This window comes from Doryrhamphus excisus, linkage group LG19 (assembly GCF_037039965.1).
Source record: "Doryrhamphus excisus strain RoL-2023G ecotype Guam linkage group LG19, RoL_Dexc_Guam_v1.1, whole genome shotgun sequence".
NCBI classification, from domain to species: Eukaryota; Metazoa; Chordata; class Actinopteri; order Syngnathiformes; family Syngnathidae; genus Doryrhamphus; species Doryrhamphus excisus.
Genome location: NC_136375.1, coordinates 6,659,583 through 6,675,296, shown reverse-complemented (window position 1 = coordinate 6,675,296; position 15,714 = coordinate 6,659,583). Strand labels below are relative to the sequence as shown.

Below are 15,714 nucleotides of genomic sequence, written 5' to 3'. Positions count from 1 at the left end.
CTACGTATAAACTACAGTATACAGTATATACACACAGCATATATCAACTACATATAAACTACAGTATACAGTATATACACACAGCATATATCAACTACATCAACTACATATAAACTACAGTATACAGTATATACACACAGCATATATCAACTATACATCAACTACGTATAAACTACAGTATACAGTATATACACACAGCATATACGTATCAACTACATATAAACTACAGTATACAGTACATAGTATATACCAATCATATATCAACTAAAACTGTATGTACAGCACATATAAGACAGGTATGCAAATACTATATGCAGTGTGTAACGTGTACCATACAGAGTATCTGGCAGTGCTGAGGTCATGTGACGTTGGTGAGCGTGCGTGTGGAAAAAGTGTTGTCTTATCAGGAACAGGAAGTAGTGACCTCAGGTTAACCGCGTAGATAAACATCTCCTCCGCTCATTAACTAGCAACACACACACACACACACACACACACACAAGTAGCGGAACATGTGAAGAAACTGACTTTTAATTCAAAGGACTTCACATTAAAAGTACTGGCGTGGGGGAAACATCACTTCCGGTTTGCACTAGAACTCCAGGTCCCAGCCCGACTCCTCGTCAGGAGGCTCGTCCGTGTCCACGGGGAAGTCATCAAAGTTGCTGTTGTCCAACGGGCCGTCCACCTGGCGGGGAAAGACACGGGTCACGGGACACGCCGGCCGCCACGCCGCCTCCTGCACCTCACTCACCCTGGGCGTGAACGGAGAGTCCGTGGTGCCCTGGCGGAGCCCCTCCCAGTTGAAGCCCTCGAACCACCTGATTGGACGACACGTTGCCATTATAACCTTGGCGACTCGCACGGTGATGACGCGCGTCATGTGACTCACTTGTGCTTCTGGATGTCCTTCACGCCGTTCTTCTGGTTCCCCAGGCGCTCTGACGGGTTATCCCTGACATACACGCGCTTCATGATGACGTCACACGCATGGCCGCGAAAGGGCTTACAATTAAGTACTATCAAGTTCGAGCGTTGTTGTATGAAGTACTACCATGAACTACAAAGCACTACAGTGCGATGAGGAGAAGAAGGAGCAGACGAACAAGAAATGAGCAAGAAGATGAGGAGGCGGATGAGAAGAAGAAAAGGAGAAGTCAAAGAGAAAGGAGGAGGATGAGACGGGTGGGAGGAGAAGAGGAAACAGGAAGTTACTACTGTTAGCGTTCCTAGTAGTAGCACAGCAGTAGTGGTAGTAGTAGTAGTAGTAGCAGGGCACAAGTGAAAGTATTAGTAGAATGAACTGCACTAAAGGTGGTAGTAGTAGTATTGCATTAGCAGTCGTAGTAGTACTTCAGCAGTATTAGTAGCATGGCAGCAGTGGTTGTAGTAGTAATACTGCAGTAGTGCTAGTATTGGCATGATGAACCTGCAGAGGCGTTTAATGAGGTTGGCGGCGCTCTTGGTGATCTTCTTGGGGAACTCCACCATGTCGATGCCTCTCAGGATGATGTTGTACGTCTTCATCGGGTCGGAACCAGAAAAGGGCGGACTGCGGGACGAGGACACAAACAGACTTTGACACGTCTTGGCGCCACAAAATGGTGCCCTGACGACGAGAAGCGGGAGGCACCTGCCGCTGAGCAGTTCAAAGATGAGAATTCCGAGCGACCAGCAGTCGGCGGAGCTATCGTGACCTTTATTCAGGATGATCTCGGGGGCCACATACTCAGGAGTCCCACAGAAGGTCCACGTCTTCTTGCCCAGACCCACCTTCTTGGCAAAGCCGAAGTCCACCTGCACCACACCGACTTACTGAGCGCTATCCCCGCCTCACCCCCAGGTGGGTAGAGCCTCACCAGCTTGGCGTAGCCTCTGTGGTCCAAGATGATGTTCTCAGGTTTCAGGTCTCTGTAAATGATCCCTCTGGAGTGCAGCTCGGCCAGAGCCTCGATCACGCACGCCGTGTAGAACCTGGTGGTCCCGTCGTCAAATGATCCCCTGTGGGCACACGGGGGTCCTGACATAGCGCTCTTTCCCCACGTTCGGAGATGCTCACCTGTCACGTAACAGCGTCCAGAGCTCGCCGCCCAGACACGCCTCCAGCAGCATGTACAGGTACTTTGGGTCCCGGAAGGTCCGGTACAACCTGCAGTAGCACAAGTCACCACCAAGACCTCTTAAAACCATTTGGGTTCTTGCTGGATGGCATCCGTGTGATCATGTGACCTGATGATGAAGGGGCTATGGACCTCCATCATAATGCGGCGTTCCGACAGGATGTGTCCCTGCTGGCTGGTGTCCAGGATGTGACGCTTCTTCAGAACTTTGAGGGCAAAGGAGCGGCCGGCGTCGTTCTTCAGCTGCACCTGAAGGCACAATGCCAGCAACGTAAGACATGTGCCCGCTCACCGCAGGGTGTCACGGTTAAACACCCACCAGCTCCACACGGCTGAAACCACCCATGCCGAGGGTGCAGACCACAGTGAAGTCCCCCAGCGTCACGCTGGAGAAGAAATCATCTTCCACCATACGCCTGCATGGATGCCGGGCATGTCAGCCAACCACATGCTCCACAAGCTAATGTTGGTTGCCGGAACACGCCGGTTTTGCTGGAATGGTTCTAAAGAAGGTCCATCAACAATGGCCGCCACTCACTTGGCCTTGACCTCATCGTCTTCGCTCTGCTTGTTGGTAACTTCCTCTAGGCCGCCGATCAGCTGCTTGAAGGACCTGCGGCACAGATGTTGTCAAACCAACATGCCTCCACTGGCGACGGGGAGAAGACGAGGACGCTTACTCTCTGTCTACCACCAAACATGTGACGGCGCCCACAGCGGTCACACTGGCCGTGCGCACATCCTCACTGCAACAAACAAAAGATGGGAAGTTCTAATGTTCTTCCTGGTCCCGGTGTGGACGTTTGGCCATGTTGGCTTGTATCACCCTTTCAGCGCCTGCTCGCCAAACCAGTCGCCTTTGGACAACATCTTCATCGGCACCTGCTCGCCACTGGAGGTGCTCTGCTGTGACACATTTACCTATCGAGAGGGAGGGACACGCCATCCGACCTGATGGACCCGGCGAGGATCTAAGCCAAGAAGTCACGTCTCACCTGACCCTCGCTGACAATGAAGAAGGTGTCTCCTGTGGCGCCCTGGCGGATGATGTAATCGCCGTCACTGTAGTGAGTCTGGCACACAGGCACATGCATGGAGTATCACACGACCAAACGATTATCAGTGTCTGTCAGGCGTGTCCAGACGCACCTCCTCCAGAACATCTGCTAGCTTGCTGAGAACATCCTCAGGCAGCGCCTGGAAGGATGGAACACTGGCGGCAAGGCATGTGACGTCATGTGATGTCATGTGACAGTGAAACATCAAGGTTACCTGCGCAGGAAGTCTGTGTACTGGGAGTGTTTGATGAGACCAGTACGCATCATGATGGTCTGGAACCCCAGACGGTCGATGGCCCACAGCTTGACATCAGTCAGTGCTACACACACACACACACACACACACAAAGTCCAGGTTCTGGTGGCTGGACTGTCTTGCTAGTGTCTGTGTGAACGTGGCTACCTGTTACAGTAGCCGTGCGCGTGCAGTTGTACAAGATGGCGAGTTCTCCAAAGACCTTTCCTGGTCCGATGGTGCACAATTTTTTACCTTCCTTGGTCACCTCCACCATGCCCTCTGTAAACACACTTTCATCTTTTATTTAACACCAACAGTCATGACAGGTGCTAATTAGCATACTGCTAACACTTCCTGAATGACAGGACTGGACGCGAAGGTTTGGGTTTCAGGGAAGGGTGCAGTGACAGTACTATCATGGATTTCAGACACCTCTACTTCCTGCAGCTCCTCCTGGCAGATCCTGAGGTGTTCTCAGGCCAGTTGGGAGTCATAGTCTCTCCAACGTGTCCTTGGTCTTCCCTGAAGACTCGGACGTGCCTTGAACACCTCCCCAGGGCGGCGTTTGGAGGGTGTCCTGACCAGACACCAGAGCCACGTTTTCTGGTTCCTCTCATCGCGGAGGAGCAGCAGTTTTACTCAGACCTTCTCCTGGATGACTGTGCTTCTCACCTAGGGAGAGCCCAGCCACCCAATGGAAGAAACTCATTTTGTCCGCCGGTCCTTCCGGGCACTGCCATAAGCTCATGACCTGTCCATCTCGAGTTCCATCCTTCCCTCACTCCTGAACAAGACCCGGAGGTATTTAAACTCCTCCACTTGGGGCAGGATCTCATCCCGGACCCAGAGATGGCACTTCCGAGTGAGAACCACGGACTCAGCTGCTTCACACTGAAGCACTGATACTGGAGTGGAAGGTCAGGGCTCGACAAAGCCAGAAGAACCACATCATCTGCAAAAAACCGTATCCCCTCAATCCCCTGGCTGCGTCTAGAAATTAGGTCCATAAAAGTCAATATAATAAATTCCAGAATCGGTGACAAAGGTGGACTTCAACCCTGACTGACCGGTACTCCTCACAGTATTCCCCAAGGAACGTGGTTAAATGCTTTCTAAGTCCACAATACACATGTAGACTGGTTGGCCAACACCCGTGCACTCTCATGGAGCGTGCCGAGAATGTAGAGTTGGTTCACAGTTCCACGACTCGGACGAAAACCACACTGCTCCTCCTGAGATTCAACTATCTGGCAGGACCTTTTTCAGACCAGACCAGAACCCCTGAATAGACCATGTCATCTCATGACGTGTACTGTATGTGTATGCAGTATTACTTATTCACTTGTACTTAATCAAGTGTTCCATTTGAGACACAACCAAACACACAAGTCGTTCTGGGTTTGTGTGTTCTGAGAATCTGACCCTCCAGAACGTAAACCATGGATCCGTCGTCGCCCTCTTGGATCACGCAGCAGCCTTTATCCAGGCTGGTGGGCCGCATACAGTCCAGGATGGTGAGAATCTGGACCAGCATCCGACATGTCAGCGCAAAGTGCAACTGAGGCGGGATCAGAGGTGGTCTTACCTGTCCGTGTTCCAGGTGTTTCATGAAGTCGTTGTCCATCAGTGCTCTCTGGATCAGCTCACTGGACCTGAACACGTGCACAGGTGTCAGAACCTTGTTTGGTTCTGGTGGGAATGGGGGTCGTTGAAGTTGTCCTGTGCTCACTCTTTAGTCTTGCAGTAGCTCGTGAGCGTCACGTCACTGAGCTGGGATGGGTCCAAAGCGCTGGGTTCTGCCGAGATGGCTTGTCTCTTGGTGCGCTGAGGCTCGTCTGGGGCTGCCGTCTGCGGAGCGCCACCTGGTGGGATGTAACCAACGGGAGCCTTAGGGCGAACTCGCACTTGACCACATCAAGCTGTTGTAGAACCTTCAAACCCAAATAATCCTTTATGGCTGCATAGCTCAGAGCCCTGCTAGAAGCACCTGTGTTTGGCACCTCGCCGGCGTTGGGGGCTCGTTGGGTTGCACTACGGTGGCGTTCCAGTTCGGCCTGCAGATGCCGGATCAGGTCATCTTTGGTGTCCAATTCCAGTTCCAGCTCATCAATGAGCGTGTCCCTCTGACACAACTCCTCAATCTTCAGCTGCAGCGCCAACTGGAGGTCGCGCAGCAGGCCGCTGCTCTTTGGCGCCGCCATGAACACGTGCACTGCGCGTTATTTGTTGACAAGCAGCCAGCAGATGAATCAACCTTCTGAAGTAGCTGAGAGAAAACAAACTTCTACAATTATTGTTGTATTTACTCATTGGTTACCTCTTGTTGGCTGTGGTCACTCAAAACGTTGGAATCACCTCCTCGTCCTGGTTCTTCTGACAGTTTTGAGAGGAGCACAATCACAGGAAGAGCACACTCACATGACGAGCACGCACAACAGCTGATCTTGACAGCTCCATTTCAAAATAAAAGACTGACACAAATCATGTGTGACTTTATTTGGATTAAAAAAAACAGCAAAAAGGATTGAGCCAGTTGAAACCAATACTATTATTTAACGGTACGCATGTAGCGTAATTGGAAAAGAAAAAAGGTGTTCTTTTCTCAGACACTAGGGGCCGCGCCACTCACTGACTGCGATCATTTCCACCAGAAGAAGAGTCACAAACATGGCGGCGCCCGGAAGCAACCACGGAGCGGACAAACTGGAACTGTATCCTTTCGTTTAACGTTTAAATGTCGATGTTTGTGCTTTGATTTGACGTTTAAACTCCCGTGTAGTTACTTTGCGTTGTACCGTGATGAGTCGCGTTAGCGTGGTAGCTACTCCACGCTAAAGCTAACCCCATGAAACCGTAAAGAGAAAAATATCCGTATTGATAGTTTGCCTAAACTAGTCCAGAAAGTATTTGGATCAGTAACATACATGACAAAATCTCTCTGTGTGTGTATCTGTGTACTGAAACCCCCTCATTATTTATTTAGAAATGGAGTATTACAGCGTAGAAAAACTGTTCACGACCTTCTATATGTGTCATACTAGTAGAGCCCTTGAGACATAACATAATAACGTCATAATAGTCACCTTTACTGTCACACTTGACAATAAGAGTAAGCAGGCCATTTAATACATAGGACTGTGTTTGTATGTGTTGCTGTAAATGTGTTCCATTCTGGTGCCAGGGGGAGCTGAGGGTGGACAGGAAGTCACGCTGGGAGTTCAGAATTGTAGCTCATTGGTATTTGATAAAGTTTGTCATGAGTGTGTGGGCTCCAAAGTTTCCTTTACCAGCCTTCAGTTCCCTGGATGTTCCCTTCCCGTCCTCACGGGACGCCACCATCGCACTGCGCTCTCTGAGCCCGGACCGTGAGCCCAGAAAAGGAGGCATCAGCAAGCAGCTGATGGTGTCTGGAAGCACGTTGTCCGTGTGAGAAGCCTTCGCCTCCGCCACCGACAGCAGCCAATCACACACCGCCGGCCCTGACCCCGCATACCGTCTGTTTCAGGAGGTGGAGCGCCGACGAAGCTCGGATCCTTCGTGTGTCCGTCAGCTCCTTCCTGGACCACCTGACCCTCGTCATGGAGACCATGCAGATGTTCCCCGCTGACACCTGAGTCAAAGGAAGGTCTCTTTTGTCCTGTCTCCTCCCTCTCTTTTTGTTTTTTTCCTTCCTGGTCTGCTTCCGACTGCAGACTTTGACCGGCGGACTCCTTTCTTTACAGTGACGGCATCGCCGCGTAGTAATGGCTAATAGCTAAGCGAGCACACCAGCAGGGGGCGGTGTCGGCTGGCTTTGCAAGAAATGAATCTTTGATGCATGATCAAATACCTTCATGAACATGTTACATAAAGTTTTGAGCAGACAACAGTCCCCGTATGTTAACATGCGGTACAGTCAGTGTGGATCACTCCAGCGTGGCAGAAGGGGAAGGGCTAAGCTAAGCGATGGACAGAAGAAGAAGAGCGTGCACTCACACACTCATCGCATCAAGTGTTTACGTCTCAGTCTGCTGGCTACCATGACAACCAGCGACTCATTGTCCCTGCGGCCGTGACCGTCGTCAACGGCTCGGGTCTCCTCAGAAGTCGTCATCGTCACAAATGTCCAGGAAGACGTCGAAGGCTTCCCTGTTGCAGTTCCCGTCAGGCGTGAAGACGTACTTGTGGAAGGTCCCGTCCACGCAGATGGCTGAAGGAGGGGATACACACACATTTAAGGAGAAGAACCACAAACGCAACACGTGTCCTCACCAATGACAGAGTTGACGTTCTTGGACGTGTTCTTCCCGAAGGCGCATATGCAGGCGCACTCGGCGGGCACGGTGAAGCTGGCCAAGGACCACTGACTGTCCACATACTGGCCAATCACAGGGCCCACCTTCCCCACGCGCGCCAACCTGCGGTCACACACACTTGTCCAGTAAGGCATGGGGCAGCGGTGGGTGAGGGGTTGGGGACAGGGGTGTCTTACGCAGAGCGGCGGTTGAGTTTGGTGTCCTTGAGGGCGAAGATGTGGACTGTTCCTTTATCGCTGGATGCGCACAGGAAGGATGAGTCGTGACTGAAGTTGATGCTGCAAACAGGAAGCAGACGTTAGAGCGGGACCCGGACGTGGTGGCTCCGCCTTCTGGGTGTTACCAGTAGAGCGTGGCCGGGTCAGTGCCTCTGCGCAGCTCCACTAGTTTGTCCCTGGTGGTGGTGTCAAAGAGACGGATCAGCGTTCCTTTGCGGGAGGCCGAAGCGGCAACGCTGCCAGGCTGGTTGAGCGCCACGCAGGCGATCTCGCTCTGGTGGGCGTTGATGGTGAACGGGGCAGACGACGTTCCGGGTTTGGTGTTGGACAGATCCTGGAGGACGGGACAGGGATGGGGTCCACATGGGGTGGCGAGGAAGGCCACAGAGGGGAGAGGAGAACTTACCACAAGCTGCAGACTTCCACACTTGTGACCCGGAAAGACCAGGAGCTGCTTGTCCAGGCTGGGACACAAGTCACAGAGACCTGCAGGGAAAGCGGCGGTTACAAGATGGCCGACAGCCAGGGAACGACGCCCTCCGACCTTTGGGATTATCTCGGGTGTCGAACTCAAACAGCTTGGTGGGCTTGTCGGGAAAGGTGTACACGTAGATGCGGTTCTTCAGCACGATGACGATCCTGGGGAGAGACAGCGCTGCACGTTAGCGTGCCTGACGGCCACCGCAGCCGCGTCCCACTCACTTGTCGTGTCTCATGCGGACCGCCAAAACGGGCTTGGTGAAGGTGAACTCCAGCACCAGCTTGTCTTTGGCGTCACGAGACTCACGCGCGTCGTCCCAGATCAGCACTGAAAGACACCCACCCCACTCGTCACCCTTTCGTCCATCATCGCCACTTGCTGGGTGCTCACTCACCCGATATTTCAGAGAATTTGGGATTGACTCCGCCTCCGACCACGGCCAGCAGGTTGGATCGATGCAGCATGGAGCACAGAGCCACGCTACCCACTTGCTCGTGATCTGTGACCACGCCCACCGCAAACAGACACAAGGTGAAGTCAGAGGTCACACTAAATACACACCAAGCAGCGGCGAGATGCTCACCCAGGTGACCTTTTTCCATCAGAGGCTCCACGTTGTAGATCCTCACGCCGGACTCCATGGAGCAGCAGAAGCAGCCTGCCAAGGACAGCAGCATCAGGACAGTCACTAAGCATGCTGCATACACTGTGGGTGTAGTGCTGTCCCAATGTATGTCACTAAAATCGTTGTACACGCAGCCAAGATGGCGACCACTGATGGTGGTAAGTGTCCATCACCGCGCACCTTTTGAGACCAACAACCGGGTACTTTCCAGTGAAAAGACCCATTGTAGGTTAGGCATAAGCACACCGATTAAGATACAGCCAACAAACTCCACTAGCTTGTTTTGGCACAGATATACTCGGGAACCTTCAGCAAACATGCGAGTAGCGTGGCTGAAATTACACCAAAGAAGCTAAGTCGTCCGCCATGTGGAACCGCTGGCTTACTTACTTTGGTCCTGGTTGAACTGCAGGCTGTTGACTCCTCTCTGCTGGGCCATGGCTCCTCCGCCCGGTCCCCTTCGGCGGCTCTGGACGAGTCCACTCGCCTGACAAGCTAAGCTAGGTCGGCTAGCCTCGGCGGCGAAAGCACCTTCGCATCGGGCGTCGTCAACCTTGAATAAAATGTTTATATATATATCAAAATATATGTATATATATATAGAAGTGAAACAGCAAGAAGCTTTAAAATTAGCAACGATGTCGCAACTCGACGGTTTGTTTTGTTTACACGAAGCGACGTCACAGCACTCTTTCCAACCCCTCAGTAAGAGTAGTAGCTATTGGCTGTCCGAGAATGCGTCATTGGCTAATTTACATATCTTGTGCCGAAGATGAAACGCTACAAATACAGTTGATTCTTGATATGTTCATCTAAAATTAGCCATAACGTCATCAAAATAAAATGTTTATTTCGTATAAAAGTAAAGTAGTAAAGATGAAGGAACACTGCCCTTACCTTTTAGATTGTTCTGTACTTAGCTTGGCAATATTGTAAATCACACCGCTAACTCGTACTTCAAATAAATAAACATATTGAATCGTATTTTATCTTTATGCTATATGAAACACCTTTTTTACTAGATACAGGCGTGAATTACAAAGTATCGATGTTGTGGATCATAGAAACATCAGTGTTGGCGTGATTCATGGATTGGTGGATTACCTGTTTTAGTCCTCCATTAAGCCTACAACCTCTACACACGGAGATATAATTACATCTTATTTGAAACTGCCAAGTTTTGTGTAAATGCCACCAAATAAACCACGTCGTTAAAAGAAGTTAGAAGTAGATTTTATTGAGAAGTTTTGCTGAGGTGCTGTAGCGCCCTCCATTGGAGTCACCCCGCCACTGCTGCAAGGCTGATGACGTCACGTGCAACCAGATATGGTTCTCAGTTTTGCCACGAGAGGGCGCCCGCTTCCTGCTCCGCCTGACCAGTTTTATTGTACGAGTCTGACAAGAAGGAAAGATATACTGGTCTGAACACAAACAGTTTCAAACATTCAATAAAAAAAAAAAATAAGTACCACATTTGTAGAGGAGGCGAACTCTTAGGACGTCGGTTGGCGACATCATCATCCGCTGACCCATTCCGCTCTCCTTTACTTTGGACTTGATGGTGGGCTCCCCGTTAGATGAAAAATAATTGCTGCAAGAAAAAATGAAATCAGTGCCGGCAGGAGCGCGTGTGTGGACTTATTAGGCAATTCCCTGGGGACCAAATGCACTTTCACAGCGACCAATGGGAACCAAACATGAGATCCCCATGGGTAAGACCCTCCTAGAGACCTAAAACCTGGATGGGCAGGGCCCCCATATGACCAAATACACTTTCCAAGCGACCGATGGGAACCAAATGTGAGGTCCCCATGGGTAAGACCCTCATATAGCCCTAAAACCTTGATGGGCAGGGCCCCCGTATGACCAAATACACTTTCAAAGCGACAGATGGGAACCAAACATGAGGTCCCCATGGGTAAGACCCTCCTAGAGCCCTAAAACCTGGATGGGCAGGGCCCCAATATGACCAAATACACTTTCAAAGCGAGCGATGGGAACCAAACATGAGGTCCCCATGGGTAAGACCCTCCTAGAGCCCTAAAACCTTGATGGGCAGGGCCCCCATATGACCAAATACACTTTCAAAGCGACCGATGGGAACCAAACATGAGGTCCCCATGGGTAAGACCCTCCTAGAGCCCTAAAACCTGGATGGGCAGGGCCCCCATATGACCAAATACACTTTCAAAGTGACCGATGGGAACCAAACATGAGGTCCCCATGGGTAAGACCCTCCTAGAGCCCTAAAACCTGGATGGGCAGGGCCCCCATATGACCAAATACACTTTCAAAGCGACCGATAGGAACCAAACATGAGGTCCCCATGGGTAAGACCCTCCTAGAGCCCTAAAACCTGAATAAACAGGCCAATTTGTAACAGAATGCACTCTAGTGGACGCCTACTGGTACTGCAGTCCCCAGGGAGTTGAAGTGGATGCTGGTTCTACTACCTGCCGTAGTGCATGATGGACAGCAGGTCGTACGGAAGCTGGAAGGTTCTGCCGGTTTGCATTTGGAAGTTGCGTTCCCGCCCTCGGGGGTGGGGGGGGATAGAAGGTCAACATGGATTCCCACGTGAGAAAGGTAGTTCCGTTCCTGAACGCTCACCTTTCATGATGTTCTCCGACATGATGGTGATGTAGTTCATGCGGTCCGGCCGCGTGTGCTCGTGGTAGAATCCCAGCGCGTGGAGGACCTCGTGGACGATGTTGCCCACCTTGCAAAAGCGGCCCACGTGCAAGTCCTGTTTGCCGCCGATGACGCCCACGTAGGACGCACACCTGCAGCGGAACACCAGCTGTTGACTCGCCTGGTGAGGACCACAAGTGTCTGTCCTCAGCCCACTCAACACTTTGGCTGACTCCAGTGGGTCCAGATATTACAAACGGGAGATTCTCACACCCTTTGGCAGATCTAAAGAAGATGTAGTCCTGCTGGTTGCTGCGCTGGTGGAAGGTCAGGCAGGTGTTCTCCGAGATCATCTCCAGGGCGGCGACGATGTCCTCAGTCCGAGCGGCTGTCAGACAGAGTGGGCGTGTTTAGGTTTGCACACAGGAGCGGTGGGCCACGTTGGTACAGAACATGTCCTTACCCAGACCTGGACTGATCACGTACGGGATGTCCAGGGTGGGCCACTTCCGGTCTGCGGCGTTGCGTTCACTCTGCAGGGAAGAAGGAGGTCATGTGACCGCTGCTGTGATGCCGGAGAAGTTAAAGACTAACGTGAAGAATGATGTCGCCCTCCACCAGGCCGTGGTCCAGCGCCATCAGCTCTGTGGGCGACAAAAACAGAGCAAGAACATTACGGCTTTTCAGAGGCTCACGACAATGGTCTACTCGCCTTCCAGCGTCTCGGGGTCGCCCTTCACGCTGTGGAGACTTGGGCTGAGACCTGCAGGACGACACCGACATTACAGATGACGCAACACGCTCCAGAGGCTGCCATGGCGTTTACCTTTTCCAGGGATTGGCCACGAACCACCTGGGGGGAAAAAAGGCACAGCCGTCACAAACGCCGGCGAGCACAAAGAGGAACCGTCACGCTTTTACCATGATGGAGGCCGGCAGAGAAGACAAGCGCAGCAAAGAGCAGCAGCATGCTAGCACTCGCTCGTTAGCGCTGAGTGGCAGCACCTGACCCAGGCTGCCTATTTAAGACCACGCCCGGCCTGGATGCACCGCAGCCGCCCCCTTGGTCACGCCCCTGCTGGCTTCACCGCTGCACTCATTCATGGACACATAAGACTACACAGTATATGCAGTACATATACTGTACATAGCACGCATAGACTACACAGTATATGCAGTACATATACATATACTGTACATAGCACGCATAGACTACACAGTATATGCAGTACATGTACATATACTGTACATAGTACACAGACTACACGGTATATACAGTACATGTATACATATACTGTACATAGCACGCATAGACTACACAGTATATGCAGTACATGTACATATACTGTACATAGTACACAGACTACACGGTATATACAGTACATGTACATATACTGTACATAGTACGAATAGACTACACAGTACATGTACATATACTGTACATAGTACCCATAGACTACACGGTATATGCAGTACATGTACATATACTGTCCATAATACGCATAGACTACACAGTATTCGCAGTACATATGTACATATGTACATATGTATGCTGTACATAGTATGCATAGACTACATAGTATACACAGTACATGTACATATACTGTACATAGTACGCATAGACTACACAGTACATATACTGTACATAGTACGTATAGACTACACAGTATATGCAGTACATGTACATATACTGTACATAGTAGGCATAGACTACACAGTATATGCAGTACATGTACATATACTGTACATAGTAGGCATAGACTACACAGTATATGCAGTACATGTACATATACTGTACATAGTACGCATAGACTGCACAGTATATGCAATACATGTACATAGTACACATAGACTACACAGTATATATAAACCCCCCAAATAACACAATATATAAAATACACCAAAATGATAGAAGTAAAACTAGCTTACGGATTGGAGTAGGCTAACCGTGGCCACTTCGGGCCTGCCTAGCGTCTTCATCCAGCCCACGGGGCTTTTCCGGATTCCTTTTAGTACTCTATGACTCGCAGTATTGTCGCGGCACGACACACCTCCTGCACATGTGGGCAGCACCCATGCCAAAAACCACCAATGTACTTTTGCACCGCAAGACATGCTGGGTAGTCTGTGGTACTCCTTCACATTTCGTTTGTTTGTGGCATTTTTGCTACATTGCAAAATAGGTTGAGGAGGTCGTCGAAAGCCAGGTAAACGAGGAGGCAGTCACATACTCATCATACCAAGCATGCCTTGCGGGCGTTTGGGAATAACATTTCATAACATAGCGTGATATGTTTTCCTTTTGTTGCACTGTGAGTAAGTCGTTCTGCCCGATGCCACGCCGCCAAAGCCTTTAACCCAGTGTGGCCTGAGCGAGAACGTCTGCCTACCCCTGGACGGATGGGATACTTTTCTGGTGTCGGACCCCAATATCCTGATCTTGGATCAGCCCTGCAAGTTACAGTCAGCTTGCAGGTGGGGGGGGGGGGGGGGGGTCTGCGCCACCTACGGGAAGGCCTCGTGATGTTTAAGAACATGGAAATATGTATTATCTTCGCAAAGAGGTGCAAATCAAGCCTCACAGGTCACGTGTGATTGACGGGTGTCAGTGAGAAGATCACAAACGAAGAAGCCATTTGCTTCTTGGACCAAATGAAGGGGCAAGGTCTCGTGGTGGCACTTCCCTTTTTCCTTCTTGTCTCCATCAGCAGTGAGGAAGGAAGGACGTCAGATGAGCCGTCACGTGTTCGCTGGGGAAGAGAGGCGCTCTTCATAGGCCAAATGCACCACGTCCATGCGTAAAGATGCTGAGGTTTCCTCCTTCACGCGCGTACACTAGCTCTGTGTGCAGGCTAGCCAGCGGCCCGACATGTGACCACGCACGCCATCCTCACTGCCGCCATCTTGCTCCCAGTACAACACCTTTGCACGCTTGGTCACGCTCTAATCAGGTGTCGGATTCTTCAAGGTCATCCAAGGATACATTTTGGTAACACGACTCACAGTCACGTCTGCTCCTTATAATGCTAACATCACATCCTGCTAACATCTCATCCTGGAAACATCACACAATGCTAACATCCCATCCTGCTAACATCACATCCTGCTAACATCCCATCATGCTAACATCACACCCTGCTAACCTCACATCATGCTACATCACATCATGCTAACATCACATCCTGCTAACATCACGTCATGCTAACATCACGTCATGCTAACATCATGTCATGCTAACATCACATCATGCTAACATCACATCCTGCTAACATCACGCCCTGCTATCATCACGTCCTGCTAACATCACATCATGCTAACGTCACATCATGCTAACATCACATCCTGCTATCATCACATCATGCTAACATCACGTCCTGCTAACATCACATCATGCTAACATCACATCCTTCTAACATCACATCCTGCTAACAACATATCCTGCGAACCTCACATCATGCTACATCACATCATGCTAACATCACATAATGCTAACATCCCATCCTGCTAACATCACATCATGCTAACATCACATCCTGCTAACATCACATCATGCTAACATCACATCCTGCTAACATCACATCATGCTAACATCACATCATGCTAACAACACATCTGCTAACATCATATCATGCTACCATCACATCATGCTAACATCAGATCCTGATAACATCACATCCTGATAACATCACATCCTGCTAACAACATATCCTGCTAACCTCACATCATGCTAACATCACGTCATGCTAACATCACATCCTGCTAACATCACGCCCTGCTATCATCACGTCCTGCTAACATCACATCATGCTAACATCACATCCTTCTAACATCACGTCATGCTAACATCACATCATGCTAACATCACGTCCTGCTAACATCACATCATGCTAACATCACATCCTGCTAACATCACATCCTGCTAACATCAGGATGAGTTCAGTGTGTCATGCTGGGTCATAAGCAAAGAATAAATGTGGACAATAAAGGGGCGTGTCTCAGGTGAAGTGGGAGGGGCCTCTACATTTTGAGAGCAGTGATGGAAAAGGGC

General features: G+C 50.4%; 4 protein-coding genes across 6 annotated transcripts; 1 reads left to right on the top strand and 3 right to left on the bottom strand.

The window, feature by feature from the left end:
* Window positions 1-513: 513 nt before the first annotated feature.
* Window positions 514-5,795, bottom strand: LOC131106696 (cGMP-dependent protein kinase 1-like). 2 transcript variants are annotated; one of them, XM_078799231.1, is made up of 21 exons: window positions 5,734-5,795; window positions 5,404-5,628; window positions 5,146-5,278; window positions 5,002-5,068; window positions 4,839-4,938; window positions 3,582-3,695; window positions 3,393-3,498; window positions 3,270-3,333; window positions 3,116-3,193; window positions 2,947-3,041; window positions 2,801-2,866; window positions 2,659-2,733; window positions 2,440-2,536; window positions 2,230-2,369; window positions 2,060-2,149; window positions 1,860-2,001; window positions 1,634-1,797; window positions 1,430-1,552; window positions 893-955; window positions 755-821; window positions 514-688 (listed from the first exon to the last, which is right to left on the bottom strand). In XM_078799231.1, exons 2-21 carry the CDS (start codon window positions 5,615-5,617, stop codon window positions 593-595), a joined length of 2,094 nt encoding a protein of 697 aa, XP_078655357.1. In that variant the 5' UTR covers window positions 5,618-5,628; window positions 5,734-5,795; the 3' UTR covers window positions 514-592. The 2 variants fall into 2 exon arrangements, with proteins under 2 accessions (XP_078655357.1, XP_078655356.1); XM_078799230.1 differs by lacking the exons at window positions 514-688; window positions 755-821 and having other exon boundaries at window positions 927-1,070; window positions 1,430-1,797.
* A 97-nt stretch (window positions 5,796-5,892) lies between these two features.
* Window positions 5,893-7,846, top strand: lage3 (L antigen family member 3). Its single transcript, XM_058056011.2, has 3 exons — window positions 5,893-6,127; window positions 6,714-6,842; window positions 6,922-7,846. The coding sequence occupies exons 1-3, from the start codon at window positions 6,084-6,086 to the stop codon at window positions 7,028-7,030; spliced, it is 282 nt and encodes a 93-aa protein (XP_057911994.2). The 5' UTR covers window positions 5,893-6,083; the 3' UTR covers window positions 7,031-7,846.
* wdr45 (WD repeat domain 45) lies at window positions 6,453-9,729 on the bottom strand. Its single transcript, XM_058056004.2, has 10 exons — window positions 9,426-9,729; window positions 8,994-9,068; window positions 8,805-8,909; window positions 8,632-8,737; window positions 8,474-8,568; window positions 8,336-8,415; window positions 8,055-8,263; window positions 7,888-7,989; window positions 7,668-7,813; window positions 6,453-7,605 (listed from the first exon to the last, which is right to left on the bottom strand). Exons 1-10 carry the CDS (start codon window positions 9,472-9,474, stop codon window positions 7,496-7,498), a joined length of 1,077 nt encoding a protein of 358 aa, XP_057911987.2. The 5' UTR covers window positions 9,475-9,729; the 3' UTR covers window positions 6,453-7,495.
* Window positions 9,730-10,296: 567 nt separating this feature from the next.
* LOC131106700 (blastula protease 10-like) lies at window positions 10,297-12,657 on the bottom strand. Of its 2 annotated transcripts, none has more exons than XM_058056009.2 (10): window positions 12,588-12,651; window positions 12,493-12,519; window positions 12,379-12,429; window positions 12,261-12,310; window positions 12,130-12,199; window positions 11,940-12,054; window positions 11,646-11,818; window positions 11,489-11,570; window positions 10,505-10,626; window positions 10,297-10,430 (listed from the first exon to the last, which is right to left on the bottom strand). In XM_058056009.2, the coding sequence occupies exons 1-10, from the start codon at window positions 12,634-12,636 to the stop codon at window positions 10,369-10,371; spliced, it is 801 nt and encodes a 266-aa protein (XP_057911992.2). In that variant the 5' UTR covers window positions 12,637-12,651; the 3' UTR covers window positions 10,297-10,368. The 2 variants fall into 2 exon arrangements, 1 of the variants encoding a protein (XP_057911992.2); XR_013630421.1 differs by having other exon boundaries at window positions 10,383-10,430; window positions 11,646-11,847; window positions 11,938-12,054; window positions 12,588-12,657.
* Between the last annotated feature and the right edge of the window lie 3,057 nt (window positions 12,658-15,714).